This window comes from Pinus tabuliformis, chromosome 7 (assembly GCF_031772625.1).
Source record: "Pinus tabuliformis cultivar Carrire ecotype Pingquan chromosome 7, CPIR1, whole genome shotgun sequence".
Classification (NCBI taxonomy): domain Eukaryota; kingdom Viridiplantae; phylum Streptophyta; class Pinopsida; order Pinales; family Pinaceae; genus Pinus; species Pinus tabuliformis.
Genome location: NC_142293.1, coordinates 1,558,265,266 through 1,558,278,143, shown reverse-complemented (window position 1 = coordinate 1,558,278,143; position 12,878 = coordinate 1,558,265,266). Strand labels below are relative to the sequence as shown.

Below are 12,878 nucleotides of genomic sequence, written 5' to 3'. Positions count from 1 at the left end.
GAGTACATGGTGTTGATAAGTCATGATATTGACCTGTGGTATTTTAACAAAGACTATGTTTTGTCCATAATAAAGTTGGGCTAAGTATCTATGGTTAGTAATCTCGTTACATACTTTTTTTTAGATAAATATGTTTAGCTTATATTAATTCTTTTTATCAATCATAATAATAATAAGGTTATAATTTAGTTAATTGTTATTATTTTTTTAATTTAGCAACTTGAGATGTATGATGAAATAAGTATTTTGAAGTTTATTATGAATGGAATGCCTATGAATGTTTACCAACTGTTTGATTATATGGTCGTGCTAGTTAACGTCTATTATATTCTATTTTATTGATAAATTCAATTTTGACAATTTAAGATAAATCTGAGTGGCTAATAAATTTGTTACATATTTTTTTTAAGTGAATATGTTTAACTTATATATAAATTCTTTTCATCAATATAATAAAGTTATAATTTAATTAATTTTTATTATTATAATTATTTTTTAATTTAGCAACTTGAGATGTATGTTGAAATAAGTGTTTTGAAGTTTATTACGAATAAAATCTGCCTATGGACGTTTACCAACCGTTTAATTATATGGTTGTGCTAATTAACTTCTATTGGGGAACAACAATCTCTACAACAACGGAAGTCATAGCTGAAACCCTAGAACGAGGGCTCCAAATAATGACGGCCATGGCAATCAGATCCAACTATGTGACAGTCCACATTGGATGTAGGAAGTCTGTTTACATCTCCAACGCATCGTCCCCGACTCGATCTAAGTTTGCTGGATTGCGGTGCCTGGATTCCGCGTTTAACAAGGGTACTGGACATTGGTTATTTTCTCAAAGGAATGCACAAGCCATTGGCAATGGCTGTCATAGAGTTGTTCTATGGCGGGCACAGGGAAGTGCTTGGTGATAGCATTGTGGAGGAGATCTAGGGTTTTGAAAATGCGCTCTATGGGCTCACATCTCCTCACCAGTGGTAGAGGCATGGCGAAAACTACAAGGGGCATCAAAAAGCCAGACCTAGAGCAAAAAACCATAGATGTTTCCTTCGGTGAGACTGATCTTCCCAAATCAGAGATCCTCGTTGTAGATCTGCACTCGAGGAGGTCATTACCAACAAATGACCCATGCTTTTAGGGGTATCCTCTGTCAAAAGGCCAAGGTTTTTCACAACAAGTAAAATGGGGTGCCATGAAGAAGATTCATGGAGCAATGGTAGCCGCGAGCCATGGGAGGAGGCCAGAGCAGCATACAAGACCTAATGTTAAGGATTACCTTGGACCAGTACATGACGAACACCGGTGGGTAATGCTGGTCCACAAACGAAACAACCCAGATCAACGGAGAGCTACAACGATTGCACATGAACACCACGAAGAGGCAAACACTCCAACATTGGATCTTGAAGCCTCTGCTCCTGAAATGCTTGAAGGTAAACAAGGTACCCTCTTTATCAGATGTATGGAATGGAACACAATATGCATCAAGATAGGGAATTGGGAGGAGATAAAAACACTCAAACAGAGGATACAAAAAAGGATAGGTATCCCACCTTGCAAACAACTCCTAATCTGCACAAGGAAAGTATTGCAGGAGGAGCACAAACTAAAAGAATACGACATAGGCAACGACTGAACTATCTACCTTAACACAAGACTCTGTGGAGGCTACTTTGGCACAAGCTCAAAAGGACCCATTTCCTTCAAAGATGTAGTAAAAGGGAAGATGGAACCTCAAAAGGACCGCAGAGCAATGTGCGGAATGAAATCATGAAGTGGTTGTTTGGTGAATTCATCTTTATGCGTGTGAAAACCTGGAGTTTAGTTGAAATTGAAGAGCGTTGAAGCTGAAGGGCTATGGACGCTGTTGAGGGTGGATCGAGCCAACTGGAGGAGAAGAAAGTCGCTACTGGAGACGATCGTTGTTGGAGTCTTGCCTGACAGATCGTTGTCGGAGTGTTGCCTGGAGTGGGGTAAACTTGAGCCAACAGTAAAGAGTTGTGTTGTTTTTGGTGTTGCTGCATGACCCATAGAGGGTCGAACAAAGCTGAAGTTGCTGAGAAGTGACAGGGCGCGTAGCATGCCCGCTTGTGTATGTGTGGTTGCTGGGGCCAGTGGGGTTGTGTGGTTGAGGCTTGTGACCATCCGAGAGGGTCGAGATTTGTGAGGTTGGAAGGAGAGTAAGTCTGTCGAGCTGTGCAATTTCTGTGTTTAATTGCAGTAACTGTGTTGATTTTTATAGTATCATTTGCTGTCATGTATGAGGCAATTTAAGGAACGAAATTAGTCTTTTCCATAATCCTGATTTGATATTAGAAGAAGAACAGCGGGACAAAACTCAGATTTCTAACAAGTTCTTGCAAGGTGTGTCTCTTTTGCACAAGGTAATTGTAAAGATAAAACCAGTGGTCAAGGATAAGAAGTGAGGCAAAGCCGAGAGGTGCTATTCCAAGAGTGGTGCTATTCTGAAGTTAAAGCTCACCAGAGTTTAAGGAAAATTTAAGCCCAGCTGATATGTCTATCTTTTTAGACCTTTTTGACAATGATCCTTTTGATGATCATTTTTTCAGGAACCCATTTGGGATTAGCAGTGTTTTTGAATTCATTGACACACATTATCATGTTGCTGAAGAAATCACTCATGTTGTTGAGGATCATGTTGTTGAAGAAATCACTCATGTTGTTGAGGATCACGTTGTTAAAGAAATCACTCAGAGTAAAAACCCAATTGTTAGAAGTTTTATTGGATGTTCTTTCAAGATGACTGCTACTGTGGAGGATACTACCATGGATGTTCTTCGGAGGCCGCTCATGTTAAAAAATGACTACATTTTGATGGCTCGTTTGCTGGTTCCTCATGGAAAGTGGGGAGAACTTGAATTAGATTACCTTGTTCGGGGTCTTGATCCGGAAAAGGTTGCTGATATTAAGTACATAAGCAAGGAGCAGAAAAATTCTTTTAGGAAAGCCAGAAAGGTGAAGATGAAACTGCACCGGCAAAAGAACAAGCATGGACACCTTAGCAAGAAGTCAAAAATGAAATGTTTTGTTGTAAGCCTAGCTGAGACTTAGACCAGCAGGCATGACAATTAAGAGTATAGTGTCTTGTGCTTTTGTTATATGGTTGGAATTAAGGGGGGTGTTGAAAGACATTAATTCCAACCACCCTCATTAATGTAGTTGCTAGACTGTTCTAGATAATTCAGCAGATATTTTAGGCATAGTTTCTAGAAATAGTTGACAAAATGAGCAAGCTTGTTGAAGAAGCCACTAACCCACCAAATTCCATAAGTCTCTCTGTTGTATATAAGAAAGAAAGCTCTGAGTTGGTTGTGTGTGCATCTCTCCAGCTCTGCTCTCTCTGTCAACACTGTGTCTCGGCACCTTCACCATCTTGCTTCACGTGTCATGGCGTCTCTGCAATTCAAGGTCGCCAGAAAGCCGGTTGTTCTTGTCGGTCCTTCCTTGCCTACTCCTAAAGAGTCTCTATACCTTTCCAATATCGATGATCAACCAAGTCTCAGATATCATATTCCGTTCGTTCAGTTCTATCGTTTCGACCCATCGAAAAAGGGTCAGGATCCTGCCAGAGTTATCAGAGAAGGGCTGGCCAAGGCTTTGGTCTTCTATTATCCCTTTGCCGGGAGACTCAGAGACGCACCCGCCGCTAAGCTCGTGGTGGACTGCACGGGTGAAGGCGTGCTGTTTGTGGAGGCTGATGCCGATGTTGCTCTCGAGGAATTTGGAGACCTTCAGCCGCCATTCCCCTGCTGGGAAGATCTGCTGCACTACGCGCCGGGCTCCCTAACTCTTACCAACTCTCCCTTGCTTCTTATTCAGGTAAATTCATTTATGCTCATCATCAATTCAATTAATTTTCGCTTGCATTTGCCATCGGCTGTTGCCTTGGCTGCTATTTCTTGGAGTCGGAATTGCGTTTTCTGAGCGTACTGGTTATCATGAACTTTCAGGTAACGCGGCTGAAATGCGGAGGGTTCATATTGGCCCTGCTGTTGAACCACACAATGTCAGACGGCACTGGCCTCGTTCAGTTCTTGACCGCTGTCGGAGAAATGGCGAAGGGAGCGCCGAGGCCTTCGGTTCGTCCGGTTTGGAAAAGAGAAATCCTCCGACCGCGGACGAATCCGGCTGTTAAATTCCCCCATTACGAGTACGAACAAATCGAAGATAAGGATGGGCAGATGGTTCCCGTGAACGAGATGAGCCACAAATCATTCTTTTTCGGACCCAAGGAGATGGAGTCGTTGAAGACCCAAGCAGTAGGCCAAGGCACAAAGCACTCAACATTTGAAGTTCTGTCGGCGTGTTTGTGGCGTTCGAGGACCAGGGCTCTCCAACTGCCTTGGGAGCAAGAAGTTCGGTTCATATTCGCCGTGGATGCTCGAACCAAATTCGACCCGCCGCTTCCTAAAGGCTTCTACGGCAATGCTATCAGCCTTGCATGCGCAAAGACGACCGCAGGAGAGCTGGCAAACCAACCGCTGTCTTTCGCTGTGAAAGAGATAAACAAAGCCAGAACGGCTGTGAACGACGAGTACATGCGATCAGTGATAGATTTGATGGAATTAGAAGGGCGCCCTCGCTCTACAGTGGTGGGATCCTTTTTCGTTTCGGACGTTACCAAAATCGGTCTTGGGGATGTGGATTTCGGATGGGGAAGACCGGCGTTCGGAGGGCCTGCAAAGGGTGGAGCAGTGGGAACTTCAGGCGTGAGTTCCTTCATCTCCTACCGAAATATAGGTGGGGTGCAAGGGATATTGGTTCCCGTTTGCTTGCCCCCTGCTGCTATGGAAAGACTTGAAGCAGAATTACATATTTTTCTTTCCTAGTAGGAGGTCAAATTGCATTCAGTTTTAGTAGTCAAACTTCAGGTAAGTAAGCCGTTAAAAGTTTCGACATAGTCTCTCTATCTGATAGCCTTAACATAATCAAATGGGATATTAGTTAATATTTGTTTGAATCAGATTACTTTTGTTGGAACGGCTAATATTAGTTCATATTTGTTTGAATCAGAGTACTTTAGCTGCAAAGGTTTATATATATTTTAATTATATCGTTGATATCTAATCTGTCTATATTTATAAATAACATTAGGAGTCTGTATTTATAAATAAGATAAAAGATTATGAGTGAGATAAACATTGTATGTTCTATAGATTAAATTTTTGTGGAAATTGAAAACAAAAAGTATTTTTATTTTATCTTTTTCATGAATATTATTTTATTTTTTGTAAAGCACATAACTTTTATTTAACTTTTATTATGTGTGTTTTTCTAACCAATTTGTTTTTCTAATTCTGTTGCTCAAACAACAACCATATAAAATTGTTGTTCTTACTAAGAAGAATATGCTACTATTATATGAAATGATTATATTTTTATCGCAAGTATCTTTATGATTTGTTAATAACACAACATCATCCATGTAAATTAACAAAACATAAACTCTTATTTATATACTTTCTTTATTCTTTATGATTTAATTTTCTAACTAATTTATATATAAGTCAAATAGAGGATACATTATTATTTAATTTCTATTTTACTCTTGATTTTGATTGGTCCTTCTAATTTTATCATTTATTGAAATCCTCAATTTTACAATTAACTTTTCATATAATTAGAAATTAGCTCTTCTCCACTCTACTTGAACTCCTACTTTCTCCATCATTTTTCAAAGTTATTAGACCTAGTATGATAATTAAAAAAAAAACTAATGAAGCAGCAATAAATATTGTTTCTTTAAATATTTTTCAAAGCATATTTAAAACATCAACTACAAGTTATGAGATGGTCAATGGTTGAATGCTTAGGCAAAAAAAAACCCAAGAAAAATCATTTTCTCCATCATTTTTCAAAGTTATTAGACCTAGTATGATAATTAAAAAAAAAAAAAAAACTAATGAAGCAGCAAAAAATATTGTTTCTTAAAATATTTTTCAAAGCATATTTAAAACATCAACTACAAGTTATGAGATGGTCAATGGTTGAATGCTTAGGGAAAAAAAAACCCAAGAAAAATCATTTTCCCCATCATTTTTCAAAGTTATTAGACATAGTATGATAACTTTTAGAAAAACCAATGAAGCATTAATAAATATTGTTTTTAAAAATATTTTCAAAACATATTTAAAACATCGACTACAAGTTATGAAATGGTCAATGGATGAATGCTTAGGCCAAAAGAAACCCAAGAAAAATCTTTCACAATTTTCACATTGTTAGTCCCTCAAAATTCTAGCATCATGTTAAAGAGTCATGCCAAATTGACCAACACTATGTGTGTATTGCACTAAACAATTTGTAATTCAGATCTATAGGAATGTGATATTCGTTTAATTGTATATACACATAATGTAAATGTGATTTGAAAAAGTGAATTAGAAGATTTTTTTTTTCTTGGAAAATATTAATTGTGAAATTTGGTCATATAAATATGAATACAATTATACTTTGTAAAACAATTTCATAAAATAATAATAATTTCCTAAAATAATAGCAATAATCATGTTACCAATTTCTATATGCAAATTTTTGTAGCAACATAATCTTTCAATTTCAACAAGTGCTGCATGCAGCCGGTAGTCCCTGCCGGGTCTGCCACAACAACACAATACAAATGCTCTGTGCAACATGTCTAAACTTTCTGTTTCGCTAAAAATCTGCCTTCGTCGAACAAACTTGCTACCTTACCTGAAAGATCTTGCAATGTGCATGGCTTTGAAAGATCTTGCTGTCTGCATCACACAATCGCATAATTCACTTTAATCGAAATTCAAAAGAAATACAGTTTTCATATTAATTTATTGTGTTCATAGAAGGCTATCACAAAGGCATCTTATTCCAGAACAGAGAAAACAATCGCATAATTCACTTGAATGTGTAATAATAAAACAACGCCCAGTGTGTTGGACAAGTTTAAATATTAAATACAAATTATATAATTTAATATTTCAAAATGAACATGGGTGTACTCTTCAAATGAAATAGAAAGAGTGATGAACTTTTATTTTTATATAAGTGTAATTATGGTGAATTAGATATATATTTTTTTATTTTGGAAATTTTATATAATATTTGTGATATATACTTTTTTTGTTACTTTTTAATAAGTAGTTTTTATTTATGTAGATTGAATATTTTAAATTTTTATATCACAAATCTTAATAAATGTAGTTTAATAATCCAGTTATTCCATATATTGTTGTATCAATTTAATATGCTACAGAAGTTGAATGTTTGGGGTATTGATCGTTTCATAAACTTAATCTTATAAACTTAATCTTTTAAGCACTCATGTTTTAGATCTAAACCAACTTTGCTCATTCACAGAACAGTCACGCTTTCTAGGATAAAACAACTTCAGTGTAATTTGTTCTCTGGAGAATTTGGGAACTATTGATTCTGTCCTTGGAAGAGAGCACAGAGAAACTACAGCTCTTTCCCGCGAGGTCTTTATTCAGAAAGACTGGAGACTATGATGCAGAGAAGTTAAAAGAATTAGATATTATGTGTATGCTATAGGCTTAAATGAAGACAGCGAAAGAAATCAATGCTGCACTTTCTTTTTCAAGAGCTTTCAATAGACTTTTGGAATAAGTTACAAAATTAAAAAATCAATTCTGCATTATGAATATCAAATTCTTGTATTTTAGAATGAACAACGAATTCCTTAAATGAACAACGAATTCATTAACTTTTATTTCAGAATGAACAACGAAACTTTTAACTATATCATGTATTTCAGAAAGTTTAGTGTCAATGAAAAATTAAATATTGAAATACAGATTCAAATAAAAATCTGAGATCTTGAAATACCAATACCAAAAATTGAAAAATTGTATAGTTTAATTATGCATACAGACTTGAAATACCAATACCATAAAATAATTTGAAATGTAAAAATTGTATGGTTACATTACAAAATTTGAATAGTTACATTACACCCAAATTTCAAGAAAAAATAAATATTGAATACAGATTAAAAACTGAAAATTGAAAATTTGAGAACTTGAAATAGGAAATTGAGAACTTCAAATACAGACTTGAAGAACCAATTAGATATAATTGAAAAGAAAAAATTGAAAAAAGATTTCAAAATCGAAATATTTGCGGAGGATGTTTTTAATATTTTTCAAAAGAAGAAAATTAAAGGGAGGATCATTGATATTGATGACTCAATGAAGAAAAGAGAGAAAAAAAAATTGAAAAAAGATTTCAAAATTGAAATATTTGCGGAGGATGTTTTTAATATTTTTTCAAGAGAAGAAAATTAAAGGGAGGATCATTGATATTGATGACTCAATGAAGAAAAGTGAGAAAGTTGACAATGCGGGAGAAAAATAAATAAGCATGGAGAATAATTCAATCATCATGTTAGCCTTTATGAAATTAATACATTGTAACATCAGCAGGCTTAAGGAAAAGAATACAACGAATATTTTACAAATTTGTGTTAGCCTTTATGAAATTAATACATTGTAACATCATCAGTAGGCAGAAGGAAAAGAAGACCATGAATATTTTACAAATTTTGAAAGTTGACAATGCGGGAGAAAAATAAATAAGCATGGAGAATAATTCAATCATCATGTTAGCCTTTATGGAATTAATACATTGTAACATCAGCAGGCTTAAGGAAAAGAATACAACGAATATTTTACAAATTTGTGTTAGCCTTTATGAAATTAATACATTGTAACATCATCAGTAGGCAGAAGGAAAAGAAGACCACGAATATTTTACAAATTTGCATTAGAGAGAAAAGGAACAAATTTGCATTAGAGAGAAAAGGAAGGGAACATTTATATTACAAAAAGATTATCTAAATTTATTTATAACTATCGTAAAGAAAATTGAAAAGAAAAAATATTTATAACGATCAGTCAAAGATTTTGACTGGCAATAAGGATTTGAAATTCCAGGTCTCGTCTATTCCTTTCCTATATGCTCACTAATCTCGATAGGTTATGTTCACGCGGTACTTTTTTTTTATGTATAGCCAGAAGCAAACACTGCCCAAAAACCCAGCATCCACCTTTTGATGCTGTTCCGAGGTCTTAACGAGAGTCATTCGTAACTCGTGTTACATAGGCATTTCGTTATGTTTGTATTTTCTGATTGTAATTAAGATATTTTAACAGGTTTCAATTTTTCTAATGAAAAGATTTACACTTTACTTGGCAGTGAATAATCAAGAAAGAGAGATACGCGAAGTTGGATACTAGATATTCTATTAGTCTAATTCCGCTTTTTTGCTTCAAAGCATATATTGTATTATTGTATTTGAGTTCATTAAGCGTGTAGTCAAAAAAAAGAGAGAACCTGCTTTGATGGTGACCATGAAAGGAAACAAAATGAATTTGGAATTTGGTCGCTTATTAGTCCTTTATTAAGTAAAGGGAACACATCCGGCTACCATATAAATGGTGGGCATTAAATGAAATGAGACGACTCTTCCAAACAGGAAAACTACAATTTCATAGCGGCTTAAGTTACTCCCTTGTTTATTTAGTTACGTAGACACAGTATCTATATTTTCTGGTCGTTGCGCACTTAAAAGCTGCTGCCCGTTGCGAAATAGCCTGTCCACACACCATTAGCACATGGATTAGATTCATCAGTCAGTATGGATTAGCCCGTTTTAAGAAGAAATATATATAATTTACAGCAGCGAAGGTGGCAGACTAGATGTTGGATCAACATCAATAACAAATGACATCGTGAATAAATGAAAGAATGTGTTAGTCCACAGAATAATGACAGCAGCATCCTACATACAGCTACAGGAATTAATTACTAGAGTTTAATATTAAATAGCGTTCATCAATCGATAGAAAGACTTACGAGAACGGCGCTGAACATCGCAGCGGCGGGGAGGCTGGCGGACGTTGCAAGTTTCTGGAAGGTATGCGGCTCTCTCCTCCGCCTCCTCCTCTTCTCTTCCACGCGATTCGCGGCGGCGGCGGCGCTGATTATGTGCAGCCTCAGAATCCATGAAGAGGTCCTCCATGGTTGAATCATACGATTGAGATTGATCGAGAACTTGCTGTATGGCTCGGCATCGGCATTGTGGAGACATTCTTTCCAATTCCTCGCAACATCTCTCCGATGGCTGCTCTCTCCGTCTTTGCAAATAGTCGCGGCACTGAGACAGTCGCCCCGGATCGCAGGACCGTTGTTGTTGCAAGCCCTCTCCATACATCATGCCTTCACGTGCATCAACAGTTGGGGCGCCCCATTGAAGGAGGAAGAGAAGGGTTACGCCTAAGCTCACCCAGGGCGCCCCATTGAAGGAGGAAGAGAAGGGTTACGCCTAAGCTCACCCATTTAAGAGCCAGTCTCGTAGTGATCGGAGGGGAGAAGACGCCCATTACTTTTCTTTCTTCTTTACCTTGAAGGATAGACAGTTATATGGAGCGGCAGTGACAAGGTGGGAAGACGAAGTGGATCCTAATACTGTATTTATGGAGGCGTGGATCCTAATAGAAGTGCAGAACAAAACAACACGAAGAAGAGATCGAGAGTCGAGACGAACACATGTAGCGCATGCCTCATCTCACACTCCACGTCCCAACTGAAGCCAGAGAAAGATGGAACGCCTGCCTCCGTTTCCAATCGCCGCGTATTTCACCTGTATCCAAAGTTTGAAAACCCTCATGCGCATTTATTGAATGGTTGCAAACATTCTGGATTGGAAAAAAACTTTTAACCAAAGTTTGAAAAACCTCATGCTTGGAAACTTTGGATAAAGCTATTATACCGGATATCATTTTAACATCGGGGCACGTGAAGCGTGCAATAAGACCTCCAATTCGCAACTTTGGTTATAAATTTCTTACACCGATATTTGCAGAGATAAACTTTGGTTAAACTTTGATAGTGCACAAATTTTTTTGGTCAAAGGACCGGTTAATGTATGGTCAACAATCGATCGATCGCTATTAGTCCCAGGCAGGGACTAATAATGAGAATACCTTGCCTTGCAACACTTTTTAAAACAATTTTTCAACCTAACTTTTTGGATGAAAACAAAGGTATTGAGAATCAATGAAAAACTATGATGCAAGCACGCAATCGAAGATTAGTGAAGCAGGATGCAGTTTCTGCTAAATTTTCATAAATGAAATCTCAACCACACACCAAATTAGGGAAACCACTCCTATAGGATAGTAACAGACTCTTTACATAGAAAGTCACAACTGATACAAGTAGGAATTAATATTCCAACAGTTGCAGACTCAAAGATGTTTCAAGATGGAGAAGACGCTGAAGCCAACGTTTGGTGAGATATATATAAATTGAAGCCTTTTCTCATGTGATGTGACCAGTACAACATGGGTTCATATGTTTATTATTTTGGAACGGGGTTTTAAAATTGCAATTTAATTATTAATAATTTTGGATTGTTTTTATTTTATAATAGAGTTTTTAAAATTTTAATTTAAATATCAATTTAAATAGTGATTTAATTTCTACTAAAGATTTTAGAATATTTGTGATAATATATATGTCAAATTTTCTAGAAAATTCAAAGTGATATATAAATCAAAATTTGAGATTTATGTCCAAAGTAATTATTATTTTTTGTCATTTTAATTAAAGTGATAAATTAAAAAAAAACTTATATAAATGTGTGTTATAGTTTTTTGGGCATGTGATATTGATAACCCATGGTGTTAGCTCATGGTATTGTAACAAGCCTATTTAGGAATTAGGAATTTCCATGATAAAGTGAGGTAAGTGTTTTGATGTTTATTATGGATTGATTCCTATCATATTTACCAACCATTTAATTTATATAGTTGTGCAAGTGATTAAGTGGGTGATAGAGATTTAATTTACCAAATATTTTTATTTTTAAATGAAATTTTGAAATTTATTTTAAAAGTAGTTATGCTCATAATCTTTTAATTAAATTGATTAATTAAAAAAATGTAGGTTTTTGGGCATTTGGTATTATTAAGCCATAATATTGTAACAAAGCCTATTTACAAATAAGAATTTGTACAATAGAATGGAAGTAACCTCTATAATTAAGAATTTTGTTATCTATATATGTGTGTGTGTTATTTTTCTAATTAATAATAATAACCATTTAAAATAAAGTTGTAATTTAGTTAGATTTTATGATTTTTTAAAGTTTTGGCAATGTGAAATGTATTATGAGTTAAATGTTTCAATTTTATCAAAAGTTCAATTTATATGGTCTAAAACCAGCCTAATCCATCTTAACTCCACATTTATCAAATCCTGAAATAAATTAAATAGAATTAAAATGAATCTAAATTTGTGTAACTATTAATTATAATTAATTATAAAAATAAAAACAAATCTAATTATTAATTTTATTTTATTTTTGCCACTTATGCTTTCAAGAAGTAAACATTAATCATTTATGAATTCATCACAGCAGGGTGGGGCCAAGCTACGACACATGGATACAACTAGGAAAGCCCTATTTCCAGCGCCATAACAAAGTAAATGCGCCTTGACATGCGGCCGATATAACACGATATAACACGCCGCTATTTTTTTCTCTCCCATCACCACGCGGGTGTTAGGGGAGGGACGCCATTACCTGTGCGCCCTCCCCTCCACCTGGCGGACAAGCACGTGGACGACACGTGGACTCGTACGACACATCGCCAACTTAACGAGCCACCTGTTAACATGCATGTCAAGGGTTTAGGGTTTATTTAACGACCATGGATCCGCTCATTTCCGCCTTTACGCCGCGATGTATGCTCCGACTGTGGGTTTTCTGTTCGGGTCCGGTGTTTGTTCGAAGCCCTCCGCCGATGATGGCGCGGGAGGGCTCCATTACCTGTGCATGATGTCCGCCATGGTTG

The 12,878-nt window shown here is 36.0% G+C and overlaps 1 protein-coding gene and 1 pseudogene across 1 annotated transcript; one reads left to right on the top strand and one right to left on the bottom strand.

The window, feature by feature from the left end:
• Positions 1-3,337: 3,337 nt before the first annotated feature.
• Positions 3,338-5,039, top strand: LOC149253929 (benzyl alcohol O-benzoyltransferase-like). The gene is made up of 2 exons (XM_089456967.1): positions 3,338-3,846; positions 3,978-5,039. The coding sequence occupies exons 1-2, from the start codon at positions 3,415-3,417 to the stop codon at positions 4,854-4,856; spliced, it is 1,311 nt and encodes a 436-aa protein (XP_089313093.1). The 5' UTR covers positions 3,338-3,414; the 3' UTR covers positions 4,857-5,039.
• Positions 5,040-9,838: 4,799 nt separating this feature from the next.
• On the bottom strand, positions 9,839-10,409 carry LOC149253928 (2S seed storage-like protein pseudogene; annotated as a pseudogene).
• Between the last annotated feature and the right edge of the window lie 2,469 nt (positions 10,410-12,878).

Bases quoted from the DNA above. Each gene is read 5' to 3' on its own strand.
- LOC149253929 (XM_089456967.1), top strand. From the start codon at position 3,415: ATGGCGTCTCTGCAATTCAAGGTCGCCAGAAAGCCGGTTGTTCTTGTC. The intron at 3,847-3,977 runs GTAAATTCATTT...ATGAACTTTCAG, and splicing joins CTCCCTTGCTTCTTATTCAG to GTAACGCGGCTGAAATGCGG.